Consider the following 22,755-nt stretch of genomic DNA (forward strand, 5'->3'; position numbering starts at 1 on the left):
AGGTCCAAATATTCCTGAGAACTGGCTCTCGTGAGACAGTATGAGCAGGCTTCAGCCCATCCCTGAAAAAAGGGCGCTTTCACAACTTTGCCCTGTAAATCATAGGATGCTTCAAAAGATACCTGCATAGCACATCTGGGTATCGTTCATTCACACTGATGTCCTAGCATACCTCTGTACACCAACTGCCTTAGTGGGAAAAATGGTCAGCAGTATTTTACTCTTACGGGTCATCCTACAAACTTTCACTAGACGTTCTCAGGAACATTTTATAGGCATCCTCTGTGTTGAGTTCTCCTAGTTGAGAATTTTCCAGTTTCCAGTTGGAACATTTCATGTGACTTATTACACCCATGAATTCATATTTTCAGAGATGTGCCCCAAAACACCATTTTAGCCTTGTTTCAGCTCTTCATTCACAAATTTTTATTGCTTGTTGCTCAATAATCATAATGCTTTGACATGAGTTTCATCCTATCTTCCGTCTTCTTCAATTTTAGTCAAAGGAAAATTGACAGATAGCATCATGACAACAGAAAGGAGAGTGAAACGAGGTTAAATTCTATAAAGCAAAATAATCAGCTTCCTGTAACAGAGCTGACCATTTCCTTAGCAGGAGCCAGCGCTTTTACTACATTTCGGAGAATCCTTACTAGTATTTTCCTGGTGTTTTGGATGCGTGGAACTGAGTCAGGCCACCTGGTTCGTTATCCCAGATCCCTCATTGGCTGGTCCCGCACCCCCCCCCACCTCCCATCTAATCGCTCAACCTCTCTGAGCCTAAGTGTGCAGCCTGTAAAACAAGGGACTGAGAGATGACGTCTAAGTCCCTTTCAGCTCTTTTAAAAAATATATTATTCTGGAAAATAAGAATTAATTGAAAATCAGATAAAAAGAGAAAAATCGAAGAAAGAACAACTTGTTGCACATTTGGGCAGTCCGCCTGGTGCCTTTTTTGATGGATGACACCGTTTTAGTTCTCTGAGAGAAATACACATACCCCTCCACCCTCTTCCCTTACAAGGTAACATCGCAAAACGCATCTTCCATAAAAATGATTTGCATCACCCATTTCGCGGCATCTGAGCTGTTTATGATCCTAAAAGTCTGGTTTTCTTCACTGAGTGGGTTTCTGTTTGCGTAACCGTCCTCCCCAAGGTCGTCCTGCGCCCCTGCCGTCTGGTGCCATCGGGTCGCCTCCACTGCCCACCTGTCCTCGCGTGCTGCTCCCGCCCATTGGGCTCTTCTGTCGCCTTCCACGCAGTCGCCTTCTACCCCCACGGGGTCTGCAGCACGAAAGACAGCAGCTGAGTGCGCGCGGCCCAGGCAGTGGGGATGGGAGCGTGTCCCACGGTGCCTTAGAAAGGGGGGAAAAAAAGAGGTCCCCGCAGAGTGCTGACACCTAGGGTACTTTTAAAACGAACTTGGCCAGGCAGCGGGCTTGCCCCTCACTCCGCTGTAGAGAAGGCTGCGACTGACATCCCAGTTGGGACTCAAACGCCTCTGATCTTCCAGTTTCCGGTTACAAAAGTCCCCTCGCCGCCCAGATCCCAGGTGCGCGTGATGTGGTTTATTGTGGCAACAGTTCCTGGCAACTGCCCAGGCATCGGGTGCATCCTGCCGAGCCCTCAAGCGCGGGCGGTGGGAGAGGCTGCAGGCGCGGGGCGCAGGGGCGCGGGCGCAGGGGCAGCCCCGCCGGAGGCTCCGCGCGTGCCGCACATCATGGGCTGCGGGCCTTCCCAGCCCGCGGAAGAGACGAGACGCGTGCCCACGCCCAAGAAGGGCTGGGAAGAGGGATTCAAGGTAAAAACAAACAAGAAAACTAACGCGTGTAGGGCCTTGCGCCCCGGAGGCCTGACGATTCCCAAGCTTGGGGGCGCTGTAGTTGGCTGGAGCAGGTTCGGCTGGGGCTCACAGCCCGCCTGGCGAGTGGGCAGTTGGGTGGGCGGGGAGGGAGCGACTTAACTCAGCCAGCGTTTAACTGCGGTCTTAACCCGGACTCGTGCTGCTACGGGGCTAGCTTTTGTGATTCAAGAGTCCGCGAAAGTGGTCACACCCCAGGGCCCAGGCAGGAATAATGGGATGAGCGGTGCGTTCTGCCCGAGCAGGGTGACTAGTGATTTTCAGAGGAAGCTCAAGGTTCCTGGGAGAGGCCATCTATTATTTGCTTCCTAAAAGCGGGCCCTTTGGGAATTATTTAGCGCTGTAAGAGAACTTAGCAGCCGTCTGGCTGAGTCCTCTCGCTTCTCACAAGAGGATCCTGAGGCCCAGAGAGGCCCAAGATCCGACTTGCCCGAGGCTGCACAGCTTGTTTGGGAGCAGAGCTGGAGATAGAACCTAATTTTCAAGTCTCATTCCAGTATTCTTCCCACTCTTGCTCAAGGTGGCATCTCAAGTAATTCTTCTGGAGAGACAAAGGGGCATTTTTTTCTAGGATGGAGCATGGAGGGATGAGGGTGGAGGTAGAAATCATTTCTTTACATCCTCACCACCATCGAGATTCCACAGACAGAACTAGGAATCCACAAGGGTCTCTTGGAGAAGGGTTAGTCAAAGATAATGTTACCATGTAATTTATCATCAAAAGCAGGATACTCTGACACAACATTGTAAAATGGCTATAACTCAATAAAAAAAAAAGTTTAAAAAAAAGCGGGATACTCATTATTAGTCTTCAAAAAAATTTTATTGAAGTATAGTTGATTTACAGTGTTGTTAGTTTCTAGTGTACAGCATAGTGATTCAGTTATACATATATGTACTCTTTTTCATAATGGGTTATTATAAGATATTAAATGTAATTCCCTGAGCTATACAGTAGGACCTTGTTGTTTATCTATTATATATAGTAGTTTGTATCTGCTTATCCCAAACTCCTAATTTATCTCTCCCCCTACATTCCCCCTTTGGTTACCATAAATTTGTTTTCCATATCTGTGAGCCCATTTCTGTTTTGTAAATAAGTTCACTTGTGTCATTTTTTAAGATTCCTCATATAAATGATATCATATGATATTTGTCTTTCTCTAACTTACTTTACTTAGTATGATAATCTCTAGGTCCATGCATGTTGCTGCAAATGGCATTATTTCATTCTTTTTATGGCTGAGTAGTTTTCCATTGCGTGTGTTCTGTGTGTGTGTGTGTATCACATCTTCTTTATCCAATCATCTGTCAAAGGACATTTAGGTTGCTTCCATGTCTTGCCTATTGTAAATAGTGCTGCTATGAACATTGGGGTGCATGTATCTCTTCGAATTAGAGCTTTCTCCAGATAAAAAGCAGGGTACTCTAAAGAGTGAAAGAGACGACTATAAATTTGCTGAATCTAAGCCCATACTGTCTGCAGTGAACCAGGATTTATGGTCACCCTTCCTAAAGGACATTTTGGAATTAGAGTTGAGAGAGCACGCACTTCCTCTCAGCAGGGTAAGACACTTTTCGGTGCCAGTTACAGCACCTGCAGTGTGTGAGGCGCATCTAAGGGGCTCTGGGAGTACATCAGAAACAAACCAGAGGCCAGTAGGGGCTGAGACTCAGGCTTAGTAGCTGGTGCTCGGGGGGGACGCCTGGGCCCAGATGCCCTACATCTCAACACTGCTTTCTACTTTCCATCCCAACTGCCACTGTCTGCATTTAGGACCCTATTACCCTTCACTGGGTCTTTCTGCCTCCCGCATCACCATCCTAACCAGTCTACCGCCACACTGCCACCTAGCGTCCTAAGAAAAAAATTCCCTGTAGTGTGCTAAAGTCTTTACATTTGGAGCCACCAGTCCCTCTAATGTTATCCTCCCCTCACCAGTTGCTCTCATTCGTGGACTCTCGGGGCTGCCAAACCACGAACTTGCAGTACTCGGCTCTTCCAGGCTTCATCACACTCCGGGCCTTTCCCCAGGCCATTCCCTCTTCCTGGAATGCCCTCCCTAGGCCCATTCCTGGTCCGCCTGATGAACTCCTACTTATCCTTCAGCGCTGAGCTCAAGCACCACGCTGTGATGTTCCCTTATCATGTGGTCAATGTTTGTTTAAAGCTCTTTATCCCTCATGATTTATGGGCTTCTTGGGAGCCGTTTGGTCATCTTTGTTATTATGCATCATTGCTGTGGAATAACATGTAGGGGTGCTCTGTTTTCTATTTTTCCAAAGAGAGATTAAGGCATTAATCCAGATAGTCACTGCCCCTTGCTTGGATTTTTGTCCAAGACTCCTAACCAGTCCCCCCTAGATACCTCCTCCACTACCAGCCTCCACCTCCTTCCAGCCCCAGACTTCCACATGACCTGCAGCGTGATCGTTCTAACATCAGATCTGAACCTGTCAGTTCTCTGATAAAAGTAAAAAAAAGTCCCCAACCCATAAGGGAGGCACACCAACCAATGGTCAAGAGTGTGACTACCCAGGTTTGATTTTTGGATTCACCACTTGTTAGTTGTGTGGCTGTGGTCAAGTTATGGGAGCTCTCTGTGCCCTGGTTTCCTTACCTGTAAAATGAGGGTGGTGATAGTTATTCTGCGGAGTTACTGTGAGACTTGAATGAATTCAGTTCACATTAAGTGCTCATAACAATGCTTGGCACAGAATAAGCACTTAAGGTTAGTTGTTACAATCACTATTATTAAAATTATTTCTGTGAGATAAAATCCTCAGTTCTTAGCCTCACTAGCCATCCTCCAGCTGATGTCTGTCAAATTTTCCAGTTTCATCTCTCCTGACCCTCAGAGTCTAGTCAAACCTCACCACGTGTTCTCCAGCCCCAGTCTGTTTCTATCTCTGTGCCTTTGAACCTGCTGTTCTCTTTCCTGCAGACCTTTCCTTCTGTGTCTTCCTGGACTACATGCAAATACGCCCCCAAGTTTCAAGATGACTCAAGACCGCTCTTCCCGAAACCCCCCACCTCTGCCACCATGCTGGCAGAGTGGACCTTATACCTTCTCTCATCACCGTTCAAAACATTTTGTTGTATTTATCTGTTTCCATGCTTGCCTCCATCCCAAGCTATTGTTGAGGAAAAGAACTGTTCCTCGTCTTTGTATCTCGAGTGCTTGATACAGAGCTTGGTGCAGAGCAGGCATTAACAGATGTTTCTGGGATGACGGCATGTCCCTCTCCGTTCTTCTGCTCCCTTAGCGTCTTCTTGTCTCCTGGTGGCATAACTAGACTAATGACAGTCGGCAAGGACAAAATTCAATCTTAAAATAATGTGAAAGTAGACTCAGAGTTGACTCACCTATATACCTCTCTTTCCCCTCCCCAAGCATTTGACTGTGGAATCTGATCTAGGGAAAATGTGATTGTTAAACACCCGAGCTACCAGAACAGGACTTTTTGCTACCTTCATCAATGCATGGGGCTGAGAGTTCGGTAGTTCGGCTGTGTCTTTAAAATAAAATGAATGCAGGCATGTTTGCTGGCATGAAATACTTATGTTTCTTTGCAGAACAACTTTAAAATATGCTGAATCAAATTTCCTGAGATCTGCCTCCAGACTTTCTCTTCACTTTACCTTAGACTAAAGTGGCAAGAAGACACAGTAGTAAAATAACGCTTAATAAGAAAAGCATGGGAAACTTTTTTAGTTGGAGAAATTCTGTTCTATACAATTAACTTGAAGTCCCTTGCTTAATCTAAAAGAGGAGAGATGAGACTGGAATAGATCTCTAAGTATCCTTCACAGTTTTCCTCTAAACTTTGACATGAAAATTGTTATCATCAGTAAAAGGGACTAACTTACTTTTTAAAGTCCAGCTTTTTAAAAGGTCATATTTCTGATTGCTTTTTGGAGGGTTGCTATTTATTATTACATTTATTAGAAGTAAACTAGAAAAAAATCAAAATTTGAAAATTCTTCCTGTTTGTCTACGGACAAATATATTTCTAAAGTGCATATCTGCCAATAATTTGATATAATAAAGTTTTAGCTCCAGGGAGCCTTGACAAATGACTCCTCTCTCCAAGCTGTTTGGCAAGTTTGTTTTCTCAACGCTTTAGAACATAACGTATGATACTGTCAGACCAAAAACCAACCAAGCAAACAAAAACCTTTCTATAGCTAAAAGTAATACTTTTTTTGGAATGCTGATAATTCCCATGCATAGCTTTACTTTAGAACTCACGGCTTTTTAATTCTGTCTAAAATTCATAAAATATTTATCTCCAAAACAATGAAGCGTCAAATTAAGTTGATAGAAAATGTAGAAATATTGAATCTGTATTTCTGCTACAACTTCATCTCAAGGAAAAAAATGAAACCTTCCACCCACCTCCCCGACCCCTCCCCCTGTACCATCGCAGTTAGACTTCTTATTGGTGTGAAAATACAAACTCTGCATGCATAGATAGACCAAAAAAACTGTTTATGCTGTACCCCCGAGGGGCATAGATCTAATTAACTTGTAAATATCTCTCGTCTTTGAACTATGTCTATTCTCAAGTCTAGATTATGAAATTGGGTGTTAAATTTTCCAGAATGTGTTGCACATTGATAAGGTATTTGAAAGACATTATTAGTTTGCAGAAGAGAAAAACCTTACATTTCTGCTCCAGAGACTGAGGGCTGGTATACGTTCTTTTATGCCGGAAGAGTGTGTTTCATCGGTTACAGTTTGAGTTTCGGTCACTGGCAGAGCTTGAAGGCAGACTGTCTAAATAAGCACAGATGGGAAAGATTCTTGCTCAAGCCTGGTTTAGTTGCTTTGGTGAAACAATTGGGAGATTGTTCAGAACTGGGACATTTAAATTTATTCTGACTTGTAGCTATCAGAATATCTTTGTGAAAAGCCACCTTTTAGCCTGAAAACCTTCAGATTTGCTCTCAGTCCCAATGTGAGCATTTGTTTGTTTGTTTTTGTTGTTGTCATTAAATCAGTTCCATGTCTCAGGATCTCCAGTGGGAAATCTTAAATGGCAAAATTAATCCCTGCGTGTAACTCAATGTTCTGCTAGGTTCAAAAAATGACAGATCTGCAAAACAAAATGCACTCGTGAAAATATCTGTCTTACCATCACTGCAGACACTGGTTTTTAACAGTTCACTTAGAAAGGGGGGCAAGAGTGCCCAACATAATCTTTACCTTCAGTAAAGTGTGAACTGTGAACCCCTAAAAGATAAGCATCTGAAATATACATATTTCTATCTCATTTAACAAAGGAGCTGCTTTGTTATATGAAAGATATATATATATATATATATATATATATACACACACACACACATATATACACAGAGGACAAATATATGAACTGAACAAACAAGTAAACAAACAAAACCTCAACCAATCTGAAATATGAAGCAGCACCAGGGGAAAATGTGAGAGCAAGTACTTGCTTTTCTCTTTCTTTCTCCATCTCTTTCTTCATAGACACAGCTACTGCCATGCAGCCCCCCAGTAGTAAGCTGACCCAGGAAAAGAGCCATTACATATATTACATGCTATGTTGTCATATAATAATAATCATATTATATCATACAGGGCCTCCTTTTATTACATATAAACTACATACATAAAGCATGTATAAAGCATATATGTAATAACTGCATATATAAAGCATGTTGTTGTTCCAAGGCTTTCTTCTTGTGCTGATTTATATTTCAGATCCATTGCATTTTTGTTTGCTAACTTGTTTGTCTGTTCAATTGGTTGGTTTTTCATATTTTCCTGTGAGGTTCCGAGCTACAGAACTAATTAACCCTCAACACAATGGACTGATGTTGGTTTAGCCAGAGCAATCATGTGCTGTAAACAGGGTGATAAGGAATGTGAGTCTCCCTGAACATGTGAGAGTTGCTAATTGAATTATGGGAGCCGGAGGGTGATGGGGCCACCACAGCCTAGTTAAGGAGATTTCTACTCTGCCTCTGAGGGACTGCAGAGCACTTCGATGTGCTTCCAGAAAGTGGTCAGAGGTGCTTAGATCTTTTTAATTGGTATGACTTTTATTGTGAAAGTACCAAGAGTTTCATGCTAATGTCCCACTTTTGTATTCAGTTTTCCTAAAGGGAATATTTTCCGTTTAGTTCCTAGAGTCATAATTTACAGCACAGACGTTATGCCAATACTGTTTATTGTATTGAAAACTTCGGAGCAACCTAGACGTCCTTTTGTAGGAACTGATTAAATAAATTGTGGTATAGTTGGCCTACCATGCAATCATCTAATGAACAACCACTCTCACCATTAAACAGAATGAGGTAGACCTATATTTATTGACATAGGTAAATGTCTCTGATGCATCGTTAATAGAAAAAACAGGTTATAGAAATACAATATCACTTAATATATATTTTTATGTCTTAACCAGTTTTATTGAAATGTAATTCACATATACAATTTACCCATCACTACAAACTAATTTGGGTACACTTTTGTCCCCTCCTCAAAGAAGCCACTCTCCATTGGTAGGCAACACACATTTCCCAAGCAATCACTAAATCTACCTTCTGTTTCTATTAATCTGCCTCTTTCAAACATGTGATACAAATGGAATGAATCTTTGTGACTGGCTTTTACTTAGCTTGGTGCTGTCAGCTGTCATCCGTACTGTAGTGTGTATCAGTACTCCATTTCTTTTTATTGCCAGATAATATTCCTTTGTGTGGATAGGCCACATTTAATTCATCTAGTCATCAATTGCTGGACATTTGGGTTGTTTCCACTTTGTAGATACTATGAATAATAATGATGAGCATTTGTGTGCAAGCTTTTGTATGAACATACATTTTTCATTTTGCTTAGATATATGCCTAGGAGTAGAATTTCTGAGTCATGTGGTGACTCTATGTTAAGGGGAAATTTTTGAGGAACTCTCAAACCGTTTTCCAAAGTGGCTGCACCACTGTATGTTCCCACGGCATCGTATGAGAGTTCCAAATTCTCCACGTCCTTGACAGCACTTCTCATTATGAGTCTTTTTCATGATGGTCCTCCTAGGGGGTGTGAAGTGATATCTCACTGTGGTTTTGGTTTGCATCTCTCTAGTGAAAAATGATACTGAACATCTTTCTATATGCTTACTGGCCAATTCCAGTTTATTTTTAAAGATTATATTTACATGATCAAACACATCTGGGAAGTTATATGCTAAGATGTTAGTAGTGCTTCTGTCCAGGGAATGGTATTTCTTATTTTCTACTGTGTTTCTGTGTCAGTCAGGGTTTTACCAAAGGATCCAAGAACCAGTATGAAGGATGGATGGATGGATGGTGAGTGGATAGATATATAGATGTTTTACAAGTTTTACAAGGAATTGGCTTATACAATTCTGGGGGCTGGCAAAGCAAGTCCAAAATCCATACAATAGAATGGGTGGTCAGAAAGGATGGGCTGGAGCTTAAACTGCATCCACAGAATTCCTTCTCCCTCAGGGAAACCTCAGTTCTGCTCTAAGACTTTCAACTGATTGGATGAGGCCCACCCAGATCACTGAGGATCGTTTCCTTTACTTAAAATCAACTAATGGTAGATGTTAAGCACACCTACCAAAAACCATCACAGCAAAGCCTAAATTAGTGTTTGATTGAATAACTGGCTATGATAACCGAGCTCAGCTGACCCATGAAACTGATCATTACAAATTTTTTCTGTTTTATTTAATTATTTGTATGAGTCCATATTAATTACTTCATCTGCAAAAACAGTCAAGGTGGTTTCATTCAAAAAACCTTAATACACAGCGGTCCTTTTACTTTTCATATTTGATGGTTGAACTTCTGCACCTTGGTGCCCTTCAGAAAGCTCAGCATAGTCATCTGTGCCTGGTGGGTTCATATGAGTCACTAGGTCAGTTTTCTACTGTTGCTATAACAAATAAACATAAGTTTAGTGGCTTAAAATGACACAATTTTATTCTCTCATAGTTCTGGAAGTCAGAAGTCTAAAATTGGTTCCACTGGGCGAAAGTCAAGATGTTTGCAGGGCTGCTTCCTTTCAGAGGCTCTGAGGAGAGGATCCTTTTCCAGCTGCTAAGGCTGCATTCCTTTCATTCCTTGGCTGGTGGTCCTTCCTGCATCTTCATCGTTGGCACTGCAGCATCTTCAGATGTGTCCCTGCCTCGGTCATCACACCGCCATCTCCTTCTCTGTAGTCAGTCTCCCTCTACCTCCCTCTTGTAAGGACACCTGTGCTTGCATTTGGAGCCCACCTGAATAACGGGGGATATCTTGCCATCACACGGTCTTTAATTTAAGCACATCTGCAAAGTCCCTTTTGCCATGCAAAGTCACATCCACAGGCTGCTGGGTACTCTTCAAGCCTGCCACAGACACTAGTCGGCTAAACAGTCACAAAGCGGACCTTGCAACACTCAGTTTCCAAGAAATCTTGACTCTCACAAAGCCTTTCCCTTTCCACAGGCTGATGCCCGTGGGGCTCATTCCTGGGAGAACTGCAGGCCCCAGGCTGAAGCTGCACTGCCCAGGGACTCTGTGGGAATCCCAGAAGGCCTGGAGAAGCAGGCCCAACTGGGAAGCTTACCTGGAACCATTCCAGAAAGTTCCCCATCTCCTAGTGAAAGAAACAAAAGACTAAATTCAGGTAATGGCCCTCATTCACGCTGATCTCTATAAAATACTATTTCTCAAATATATTTTATAATGTGTTTGGTGACTCCTTTCACAGCTTTGTGTCAGGCGATGCTTTAAATGGTGGGGTCCCCCTCTCTGAGACGTTAGGATTTAGCCACAGACCTTCATTATGTGAATAAATAATACTAACCATTAATCTTCTTGTCAATGAAATAATTAAAGCCATCTCTTTTTTTTAAAAAAAAACTAAGAGCCCTTATCGGTGGTTGGGCTAGGCCTTGGGGATAGGAGGCTTTAGTTAAATTCCTCTAAATTTCACCACATTAACATCTTTCCAAGGGAAATTTCTGCATTTCGAAAAGTAAAAATAAAACCTACATCAAACAGTTTCTCCTGTCTCTCCCCATTCAAACTTATCAGCAAATATATAATAAAAATATCTTTCAAAAACATGGAAGACGTAATTATGTCCTGGTGTGTTCTTTAGAAGCTATTTGTGGTTTTCCCCGTGGTGTGTGTTCACTTTACCTGAGTTACCCTTCTGCTGTTAAGAGCCCTTGTTTGCATTTCCTCAGCGTTTGAAACAAATTGAACTTAACAGACTTCAAGGAAAAGTACTCTATTCTATCTGGGGAGAAAGCTTTCATTTCATTCCTCATCATAGTTTCTTCCTTAGGTGTAACTTAGAGTTGGAAAACAGGTGGCTTAATAGGTGAGATTCTTTTTCTTGGACTTCCATGGCAACTTGGGTTATCACAAAGTTCTTTTTTTATTGCCCATTTTATTTTTTTAGTTGAAGAATAATTGATTTACAACATTATATTAGTTTCAGGGACACAGTGTACAGATTCAGTATTTTTACAGATTATACTCCATTACAAGCTATTACAAGGTAATGGCTGTAATTCCCTGTGCTGTGTAGGACATCCTCATTGCTTATCTGTTTTATACACAGTAGTTTGTAGCTCTTAAACACCTGCCCCTATCTTGCCCCTCAACCCTTCCCTCTCCCCTTCGGTGACCACGCTTGTGTCTTCTATATCTGTGAGCCTGCTTCTGCTTTGCGTATACATTCGTGTTGTTTTTCAGATTCCACATATAAGTGATATCATACAGTATTTGTCCTTCTCTGTCTGACTTACGTCCCTAAGCACACTCTTCTCTAGACCCATCACGAATTTCATATTTGCCCTCATCTCTTGCTTCTGATAGGGTGTAGACATGACCTCTGAGGATGAGGGAGGAGCTCAGGGATGCAGTGCAGGGACGGCTCCTCCCTCTCCCCCCTCCCCGGGTTGGGCCAGCACGCATGTCTTTTCCTCTGATACTTCTGTTAATGAAGAGCCCTCCTGGACTGCAACACGAGTGCTCAACGTCCATGTGTTAACAGACTACCGATTGTCAGGCGGACAGGGACCTGCACGCCCTCAGAGAGGCAGTCCTGCCATCTGTATGCTATTGGAAGCACTGTGGGGAGGGAGGGCCCCAGATCAGCAGGATGGAGCTAAGAGAAACCAGCTGGGGAGGGACTGAACTATCGAAGCAGGTGTTTTCATAGTGTAGTGCAAATACATTTTCAGGAATCATCTTAGCATTGAATAAATAGGAACTAATGCCCTGCAGTTTCTGTTTGTTCTCTGCCCAGTTTCCTCTCTGTTTTCTCTCTGTATCATTGCTCTTCAGAGCTATAGAGTTTGTTACTCATTTCACGTTTCACACTAACATTTCCCAAGTATTTCCTTTTATTTAAACAAAAGTTCTGATTTTGAATGGTTTCAGATAAGAAAAGCCACCCAGAGCAAAGAATGCCTGTATTCTTCCACCCGGATTCCCCAAGTGTGAACATTGGACCACACTGGCGTTCTCATCATCTCCTCCTCCTTCACCCTCCCCTCTCCCCCACTTCTCCCATACACAACTGTATTTTTTCTGAGAGTAAGTCACAGACATAATGATGCTTTACTCCTAAACATATCAGTGTGCATTTCCTAAAAACAAGGACAGCATAATGGCTCAAAATCCGACAATTACCACTGATCAAAAATCAGGCAGTTACCACGGATGCAGTACTGTTCTCTTTCCTATTCCAATGTCAGTCATCTCACAAATGTCCTTTATAAATACATTCCTGGTTCAAGATCAAATGCAAGTTCACGTGTGTAATATACTTGGCAAGTGGCTTTAGTTTCTTTTAATCTGGAACAATCCTTTGACTTTTGTCTTTTAAAACCTTGATATATTTGGAGATACAGGCCATTTATTTTGTAGAATGTTCCTCAGTTTGGGTTTATCTGATATTTCCTTGTGATTAAGTTCAGGTTATGCATTTTTACCCAGAATACTAAAAATGATATTGCATCCTGTTTAGTACATCAAATCAGGAGGTATCTGATATGTATTTTTGACTTTTATTGTGGGTTTGGGTTTTTAGTTTTTTGGGGTTTTTTTGCCTTTCTAAAGTTTTTTTTTTTTAATGGAGTAAAATTTATCAATCTTTTCTTTCTTTTGAATCTGGATTTTGAGACATAGCTAGAAAGCCTTTCCCTACACCAAGGTTAAAGGTGAATCTACCCATTTTTTGGTATGACTTCACTTTTTATACTTATTTTCTTTTTACTAGTAGCTTTTAAAAATTATTTTAATTTTTATTACCACTTTTTTCCCTTTAGGGGAGATAATTAGGTTGGTTTGTTTATTTTAATGGAGGTTCTGGGGATTGAACCTAGGACTGTGCCTGCTAAGCATGCGCTCTACCTCTTTGAGCTATACCTTCCCCCCCGAGAAGTCTCTCATGCCAGGAAGGTTAATGTTCTAAAGTGAGAGATATCTGGTTTGTGTGTGTGTGCGTTTCCTATCTTCCCGCTACAAATTCATGAAAACTGTCTTTGTGAACCAGCGAGGTTAGAAATTTTCATAAAAAGACTCCATCCACCAGATGGAATGGATTTCTTACTCTCAGGACTTCCAGATGATTACAAAATAGAAGAGAGCTCATTTCTGAGGATTCCTCATTACACCTGTATTTTATGAGGTTGTGAAAAATGGACACTTGTTTGCTTATTTATGTAACTGTGTGATTTGTAACGGGGGTGGTCTCTCTCATTAGCGCCGTTTACAAAAGCTCCCCTATAAACTGTTTCAGTGCCATTTTTAGAATCACTAACAAAAATTTAGCTATCACGACTCAAATTCGGATTTGGTTCAAAGAGTCTTTTCAAAAAGGCATACTTTTACTGACATAGATTTAGCAGATGGCGTAATTGTAAACTCAGGGTTGCAGAACTGGAAGTCTCTTGGCAACATCACGCTGTTTATCCTTTGTATACAAAGCATAGAAACCAAACTGCAACTCATCAGAGTCACTGAAAGACTATCTCATTCATAGCTGTGGTTTAGCTTCATAATTCTTCCATGGAACCCATGTAATTGTACCCAAGTGTACAAGTGTTGTTACAACAAAAGAGTAGTACATAACAGCATATGAAAGACTTCTTGTTGTGTTACTATTTGACCTGCTAAGTAAACAGTGTATTGTGTTGATGTGTATCCTCTGTAAGAACATAAAGGATTCGAACTTCAAAGGATTATAAAGACTTGTAATAGAAACAGACATTTAGGTGCGAGTGTTGAGACTAAGAATTAATTAATGAGCATGATTGATAAGGCATGTATTTAGCATTTGATTGATAACATCTTCACGCTTAAATTTCACTTCCTTTTTTTCTTCTTTTCCTTTGGAAGACCCAGTGATCAATGGATTAATCCATAAACCCCAACCCTTAGAGAATGGAGAGCGACAAAAGTCATCAGACATCCTGGAGGAATTAATTGTTCAAGGAATAATACAAAGCCACAGCAAAGTATTGAGAAATGGAGAATCATATGACATCATGGCAAGTAATCCTGTGATTAACACTAGCTTATAGTTAAAATAGCAATAGAGTATGACTGATCACAAGTTATTTTTTCCAGCAGTATGCATCTGAGAGTCACAATACAGAGCACAGCCTTTATCTAAGCCAGTGTTTTCTCCCATAAACTCCCCCGCCCCTCTGCACACCATCCTTCTCTTACAGATTCAGGAATTGCCTGGTCATTAATGATTAATGAATGCAATAAAATATATCTTGGGTTTTACTAAATCTGAGACATAAAAATCCCCATGGAATAAAAGGCCTTCCTTCTTTCAGCAATTTTTATTAAACAATTGCCTATGTACTAGGCATGTGAATATAAAACTGACCTCTGAGTTATCCAATAAGAAAATAGGTCTAAATGCCAAAGCTAAAACGGATATGCTTATACATGTATATACACACCCCGAGGTCCACCATGAGGAGATAAATGCAATTATAGAAATTATTAGACTCTTATTTTTCTTCACTGATTCATCTTGACTAATCTGTCATTGTTTTTCTGTCGTGTGAGCAATATTTTTAGTTTGATTTTAGCTGGTTGTGGCCAAAGTCTTGAGGTTTTAATTTTTAAATAAATTCTGTGTGAACCTGTGAAGAGGACAGGGGGTTTGTCATCATTTTGTTTTTTGTTTGTTTGTTTGTTTGTTTTAAGCCAATGCTCCCCGGCAGTACCAGTTGTCCTAAAGTAGAGACAGAGGAACGAAGTTGAAAAGAAGAAATAACCAAGGAGGGGAGAGTATAGCTCAGTGGTAGAGCATGTGCTTTGCATGTATGAGGTCCTGGGTTCAATCCCCAGTATCGCCATTTAATAAATAACTAAATAAACTAATTACATCCCCCTACAAAAAGATTCTTTTTAATTAAGAAAAAAAAAAAAGAACTGAAACGAAGGCTAAGGGAAAATGAATGGGAAAGAAAAGAAAGAAAGAAATGGTGGCAATAGAGACCAGAAATTATATCAAAGGTGCCTCCGTGGCAGCCAGTCCCCAGTTTTGTAGGGAAAACAATCAATTGTGTATAAAAGGATTCGTTATTTAAATCAAGTTTGCCACCCAGCCCCAGTAACTTAGTGTTTGAATAAAGGTAATTTCCTTCGCTGTGTGTAGGACATATTGAGAACTCATGAATAAAAGCCAAAGTGGTATTTTCTTTTGAGGAAAAATAAGTCCTGCAGAAAGTATTTGGCAAAAAGAAGGAGATTGTTAAGCCTTATTATATAAGGCTTATAATATTACCAGGCTGCCAATAATAAAAGGAAGTGGGGGACAAGGGGAGGCTAAAAATGGACCTTATAATGGAACAGATGATGCCAGCAGGATGACAACCTGCATTTGCCCAAGGGTAGCCATCACAATAAAAGGCGGTTCAGAGCACCTTATCTTACTTCCAAGCGCTAAAAGAAGGGTGCCTCTTTAATATGGAAAGGGCGAGAGAGATTTTTTTTTTCTTGCTGTAGGTGAATCTCAAGGGGTCAGAAAAGAAAAAGTGTGTCAAAAAGAAAAGACAGGAGAGCCATCTGGAGGAGGACAGATTGTGAAATCGTTCCGGATCTAAGCAAGGCCTTCTTCAGGGAGATGCTATGGAACTTTGATGCTCACACCAGAGGGAGTAGCATTAAAATTTTTTTTTCAGTAATTCAGACGCCAGAGATGAATGAGTTCAGACTCAGATCTCACAAGGGCACCAGCAAGGTTAATTAATATAAGCTACATCGTGAAAGGAACTTATCTATTAAAAAATGAGAACTACGGGCTTGACTCTCAGTAACATCCTTAAGAGAGCCAAAGATGAAGGCTGTGTCCGCATTATGTAGAGACGGAATGGTTGTCAGAAGCATAGTTGAACTGTTCTCGAAAGTATTTAAATGCGACAGGACTGCAGAGGTAGGCAAGAATAACACAATTCTTTTTTCTTTTCTTTCTTTCTTTTTTTTTTTTGGAATTGGGCCAGGATGTCCAACATAAGCCAGACTTGCAACAGACCTGAGCCACAACGCACAGCTGTGCATTGGATTGCCCAGTGCAGTGGTCCTTAACCTGCACATTTGCCTCACCCAGGAAGCTTTCAAAACTCCTGGTGCCCACGCCTCACCTGGCACTAGTGGCTGGAGGTGGGCCCAGAATGTGGTGCTTCTGAAAGCTCCCAGGTGATTCCTGTGGGCAGCCTAGGCTGTGAGAACCACTGCCATGAAATTTCAATAAAAATGTCCACCAAGCCCCCAGATTCATTACAAAGCTGGGAAGGGATAACACTTTTGAAACTGAAATCTCCCCCAAAATAGGGTCCGAAAATACCCCTGAAAATATCCCATATTTTCAGTAGAGAGCTGAGGTTACACCCAGGAAGCATACGGAAATGAAGACGAGACATACCTGCTCAGCATCACATGTGAAGTCTCATTCAGTCTAGGTGTAGCTGTGAACGTGTGTGCTGGACACCAGGTGTCTTGAATATTTGAAAGAAAGTTCTGAGGCCAATGTGAAAAGATGAGAATGAATATTTAAGGACTGAGAGGGGAACCATATAAAGAATGGAAATACTATGAGACAGTGAATACTTTTGACTAAGAAACAAAGAGCCAAAAGAAACAAAAGGGAAATGGTCAAAAAAGAGATGTTAATGTCAGCAGGTACCATGATGTGATGAGTCCGGTCGGACATGGGAAGACCATTTCTTCATTGCTCAAAAAAAAAACTTAAACTATGATGGGAAAAAACAGAACAATAAATGTGAGAATACTTTAAAAACAAGGCTTCTAATGTAGACCAACAGTATACTGAAATACAAGGGAATTTTAGACCTAGATCTTTCCCCTTTGTAGCCAGGTTGTCTTCTTTAATTTAGTTATCATTTGGAGTGAAACTAATAAAAGATGATGAAAAGGGGGAGGGTCCCGTGTGAGCCAGTCTCTTCCTAGAAATCCACGGCAGTTTCTGTGTCCTCAGCACCACCCCCACCGTGGTCTTTTTTCTTTTTTTTTTTTATTGTGGTAAATTTAAAATACCATTTTTTTCCCTTAATTTTTTCATTATCTGTTATTTGACAAAGATGACAGCAATTCCAGAGCCACTCTGGATAACCTACCTGAAAGCATCTTCATGTTAATAGGTGTTATGCTCACTCAGAAAGAATCATGATATGTAAAAAATATATTATCAGACTAAGTGAATCTTCGAATATATTTGAAAACATTGTAATGAGACTCCAGTGGCTGTGTTACATATGTTGGTTTCATATACACGTAATTATGTGTATGGATTGGTACACATCTCTTTAAAGAGATGGGACTGGCTCTCACTTATCCACATAGGTGTTATCCACTTTAGGTGTCATTTATCCCAGACTCATTTCTCCTGTCCTGGGTCTCCCTCCACAAGATTCTCAATTCTCTGTCGATGCCTCCTGCCTCTGGTCCAAGTTTATTCCCTTCTCCAGGCGACTTCTGTACTTGATAACCTTTAATGTAGTTAGGGAGTTTGTTCACATTGAATCAGAGCCTCTAACATTATTTGTTGAACCTCACGGGAGTTTTTTAAGGAGGAAGACATTGGCTGGGTGAAAACTGAATAAAGGCAGTTAACACTCAGAGTGACCGTCTTAGGAACTCTAGCAGTGACAGAGCAGGAATGAGACCTCTTGTGAGAAACTTTGGCTTATTCTATGCACAAGACTCCCATTAAGAGAGCACAGCCAAGGTAGGTTTATCTGTGGGTTAACGAGGAAAGCTCTGAGGAATACACAGTGGATGCAAAAATGAATGTAATCTTATGGTTACCAGGCGGAAAGCGGGTGGGAGGGATAAATTTGGGAGTTTGAGATTTGCAAATATTTACTACTATATATAAAAATAGATTAAAAAATTTCTTCTGTATAGCACAGGGAACTATATTCAATATCTTATAATAACCTTTAATGAAAAAGAATATGAAAACGAATATATGTATGTATATGTATGACTGGGACACTGTGCTGTACACCAGAAACTGACACACTGTAACTGACCATACTTCAGTTAAAAAAAAAAAAAAAAGAACTAATGTAGTATACAAGTTAGTTTGGCTAGAAACAAGACCCCAATCTTATCGCAGCGTCTTTGGGCATGGCATCCTCTGATCGTGTTCTTAAAGAAAATAATTGAACTAGTAACTTCCATAGGTTTTAAGGTTTTTTGTTATTTTTTTTAGAGTTTCTATGGGTAGCACCTCTCTGCACATAATGTGATCATTGCTATCATTTTTAAGTGCCAACAGTTGATAAATCCTGACTTTATAAAATCCAGTGGTAAAGAATACAGATATTGTTCCCCAGGTTTTCCAATACTTTTCCTTAAAATGTCAAACTTGACAAAGGACAAGGGCTGCACATGCAGGATTAACTTCTGCCAGGGGAGGAAGTACATGACTTCTTAGGCATCGTTTTGGGGGTAAAGCCATAGGAAGCGTCCACGCAAACCGGAAATCCCAAGTTCTCTTGGAGCTGTTAATCTCATCATTTTAGTGAAGGTTCAGACTCCTAGGTAAGCCTGGTAGAGCCTTTCTTGTCTGGATCTTAGACAACTATTCCGTTCTCTTTTAGCTTCTAGGAGTGAATTTCCCTAAAAAAAACTTGTTTCATGTTTCGCACTAATTTCACAGTCTCTCTAGTTGAGCCGTAGCAAGTGCGTCCCTCTTGTTAACAGGAGGCTCTTGCCAGCAAAAGCCTAAGAGCCAATTGTCATAAAAATAATAGAATGATGGGGGAGGATGGACTTGCTTTGACAAACATCTCCCAGTTTTCCTGTAGCGAACAACTTCTCACCACATAAAACTGTCTGAAGGCTGTAACTGAGCCCAAACTTTAATAAATGTTTTCCCTTTAAGAGGTTTTCTAAGAATCATAGATTTTAAAGCTGGAGGGAAGCTTCGTCGTCCTCAGCAAATTGCAAAGCAGTGGTGATGGTATAATTTTGAGAAAAATGAGCCCAAAGAGAAGTGCTTTGTGTCAGGTCACACAGCGGGTATTTGTGGAAGGCCCGGGATTAAATAAAGGCCAGCGCTCCTGCCTGCTGGCCCCGTGATTCTGAGGCTCATTTCTCCCCTTCGTGACAAATACTGTATTTGGTTATGATTCTGTGCACTATCACTGAAAAAAGTCACTGCTTTCACTGGATGAAAAGGAATTACCGTTTCCCGAGTGGCTACTGTATACTTTCCTTTTTTTCTTTAAATCCTGTGAAATAAATGCTATTAAACCTATTTGACAAATGAGGAAGAGAGGCTTACAGAGTTTAAGAATTCATGCAAGGCCACACCGTGACTGAGCCAGGATTCAAACCCAGGGCTGCGTGAGTTCAGATCTGGTGCCCTTTTCTGCAAAGCTGGACTGTCTTTCTTTGTGTGATTTATTTTCTCAGTAACTACTGCATTGCAATCTGAAGAAACGGTCTTTTAGAGATTACAATGAATGTCAGTTCCTCCTTTGTCTGTAAAAGTCTTTAGAGAAGTTACCTAGAACAGTACAGGAGTACCTCATCGAAGATACTGCAAGTTTGGTTCCAGGCCACATCAGTTAATTCTCTCCTCCACGAGATCAAAAGCCCTAAAACTAGTCTTGATCCCAAATGAAAATCATTTGTAGCTTGTGGACTATTATAAGATCATGAGGTTTAACTTTTTACCTTGAACTACAAATTCATCATTCATTCACCACCTTTTCCCATCTTATATTCATTCTCCATGTTTTTTATTTTTCCTTCTTATGAGCTCTCCTCCATCTCTGTATTTTTTTCATGTTTTTTGATAACAGCCTCTTTTTACCTAGACATCCAATAGATATTTTTTTCTTTAGGAATGAGTTCTGTTGTTACCAGGAATTAACTCTTTAGGAATGAGTTTGGTCGTTGAACAGTGGTCACACCATGGTTTTAAAGTCTGCCCAAAAATCTGTTTAGATTTTTAGGACTAACATCTTTTTTTTTAACTTGGAGTGACATAGGTGACATTTACAATCATATCAACCTCAACATCTCATTTACTGTTTTTGAGGTGGGTGGGGAGATGAGGACTATATTTATGTATTTATTTATTCATTTTTTAATTTTATTGAAGTACAGTCAGTTTACAATGTTGTGTCAGTTTCTGGTGTACAGCCTAATGTTTCAGTCATACACATACATACATACATTCTTTTCCATTATAGGTTACTACAAGATATTGAATATTGTTCCCTGTGCTAGACAGAAGAAACTCATTGTTTATCAGGACTAACATCTTAAGCAATATTTATTCTCTCTCTTCTTTCTCCTCTGCCAGTGAATACATTTGTTTCTCCATTTAAAAAAGTGTCTTCCTCCAGGTGAACAGGACTGAGAAGCCGTTGAGAAAGCCACCAGCCAGGCTGAAAAAACTTAAGCTCAAAAATGAAGTAAAAGATTTCTCAATGAAGGACATAGACGAGCAGATGCAGGCGGTGGAGGAGCGCAGGAAGGTACCAGCCCTCGCGTGAGGCGCGCTGCCCGGGAGATGAGCTCATGTGCTCCGGCCTCTGCAGTCGGCAGCTTTCAGGCAGAATGCATGGATTTGTCACAGTTATTTTAGTGATCTATATGCTGCCAATGCTGTATGTTTAATTTCTCTAAGTTTTCTTTGTGTGGGGGAAGAAATGAAGCAACTATCTTGAAGTTGGTGGAATTACAGTTTCTTCTGTGTAGCCTAGGGAAGCAATATCCAATTCTGAGAATTAAGTAGGGAGTTTTTTTCCCATGAAAAAAGAGAAACTTCTATGGGGCCAGAGATGGCAAGAGGTCCCTGGGTGGAGGGTGGGAGCTGAGGGCAGGCTGCGCAAACGCTCAGACAACTTTTGCAGCATTCACGCACATGGTCCCCATAGTAACCCTCGCCAGCCATTCCAGGAACCAGCCTTCACAGCTTTGTTCTGACAGCCTCTACCTCCATCTCTCTGCTTGGCCTCTGGGAGGGCAAGGACGAGGACGTAGCTCTGGTGGGCGTGGGGGAGGATGTCTGTCTCTTTCAACAGTAATTCCCCAACATCTGTTTGTTAAATGACTGAATAACTAGAGAAGCCAGGAATGTTCATTAGAGGCAGTATTCATGAGAACCTGGAGGAAGTTACTTGGACTCTTTTTCACTCTTTAATACTGCTTTTCAGACTAAAGAAGAAGAAATAAGAAAAACGCTATGGGGTGACGGAAGTCGGCCCCCAGCCCATCATTCAGATGCAGCTGAACCGGGTGAGACGGAGGTTCCATTGGCCAAAAGACTTGAAACTGAGAGCTCTACTGTGTTTGAACCGTCCCACCTGCAGGAAGGAAAGCTGTTGAAAAGGAAAAAGAGTAAAAGTGACACAGCCTCAAATGACAGAATGTATGGTTATGAAGGTATTGGGGTGGTGGAGTCAGACATGTCCTACAACCAAGCAGACGATGGATTCTAATGAGACATTTTATGTGAATTTTGTGAAAAGGCACCCAGTTCTCCCCAGGTGTGACATTCTTAGTCTGTCTCATGTTTTCTTTGAATGCCTCACCCCTCGCCCACTGGGATGTGCGGTGGACTTAGAAATGACTGTGTGAGCTCCGTGCGCTGGCACTTAGCTGAGTAAACTCAATGGCTGTGCAGTTTTTTTAAAAAAAAGAAGATATGACTAGCCTCCCCATTATAAAGTTGTCACTCTCCTTCAGTGTGGCCTCAAACATTGTGATAATGTCTTCAATTTGTGAGCACCTTTCAGCTTGTGTTTGTGCCAAATGAAATCCTTTTTTTGTTCCTGCCATCCGAGGGTCCTTTAAGACAAATTGTATGGACTTGTTTTATTTTAATGGTCTGTATGCTTCTTGTGCTGTATGTGTGGGTTTGTTTGTTTTTTTTTTTTTTAATTCCCTTTGTGTTGTGATTAAAGCAATAGCCTAAAGTTGGTTGTATTACAGTCTTACCCATATAGCTTAGGGAAGCAATACCCACTTCTCAGAATTAAGTGAGGTGTGGAATTTTCTTCACATGAGAAAAGAAGAACTTTAATTGGGGCTGCGGTGGGAGGAGGCCCGGGGAGGGAGCGGGTAAGCTGAGAGGAGGCTATGATGCTAGTGGCTGGGGACTTTCCTGGCCCTCATCTTATTGGACTCATACTGTGGTTCTTCTCCCTCCCTTACACCCACATCCAATCAATTATCAGGTCTTAGGAGTCGACATTCTATAAATATCTCATACCCCTTTTCATCCTTTCCCTAGTATTTCCTGTATTACCTACATCAGACCACCTGACCATCATTCAGCTGGATTACTACAACCGTCTTCTCAATATTTACTCAATAACCTTCTG

The 22,755-nt window shown here is 41.2% G+C and overlaps 1 protein-coding gene and 1 non-coding gene across 2 annotated transcripts; both read left to right on the forward strand.

Moving 5' to 3' along the window:
- The first annotated feature begins 1,701 nt into the window (after nt 1-1,701).
- STMND1 (stathmin domain containing 1) lies at nt 1,702-22,523 on the forward strand. The gene is made up of 5 exons (XM_031435166.2): nt 1,702-1,803; nt 10,352-10,532; nt 14,264-14,415; nt 20,773-20,904; nt 21,586-22,523. Exons 1-5 carry the CDS (start codon nt 1,723-1,725, stop codon nt 21,868-21,870), a joined length of 831 nt encoding a protein of 276 aa, XP_031291026.2. The 5' UTR covers nt 1,702-1,722; the 3' UTR covers nt 21,871-22,523.
- On the forward strand, nt 15,171-15,243 carry TRNAA-UGC (transfer RNA alanine (anticodon UGC)). The gene has a single exon. It is a non-coding gene; the product is annotated as a tRNA-Ala (tRNA).
- Nucleotides 22,524-22,755: the final 232 nt, after the last annotated feature.

This window comes from Camelus dromedarius, chromosome 19, assembly GCF_036321535.1.
Source record: "Camelus dromedarius isolate mCamDro1 chromosome 19, mCamDro1.pat, whole genome shotgun sequence".
NCBI lineage: Eukaryota > Metazoa > Chordata > Mammalia > Artiodactyla > Camelidae > Camelus > Camelus dromedarius.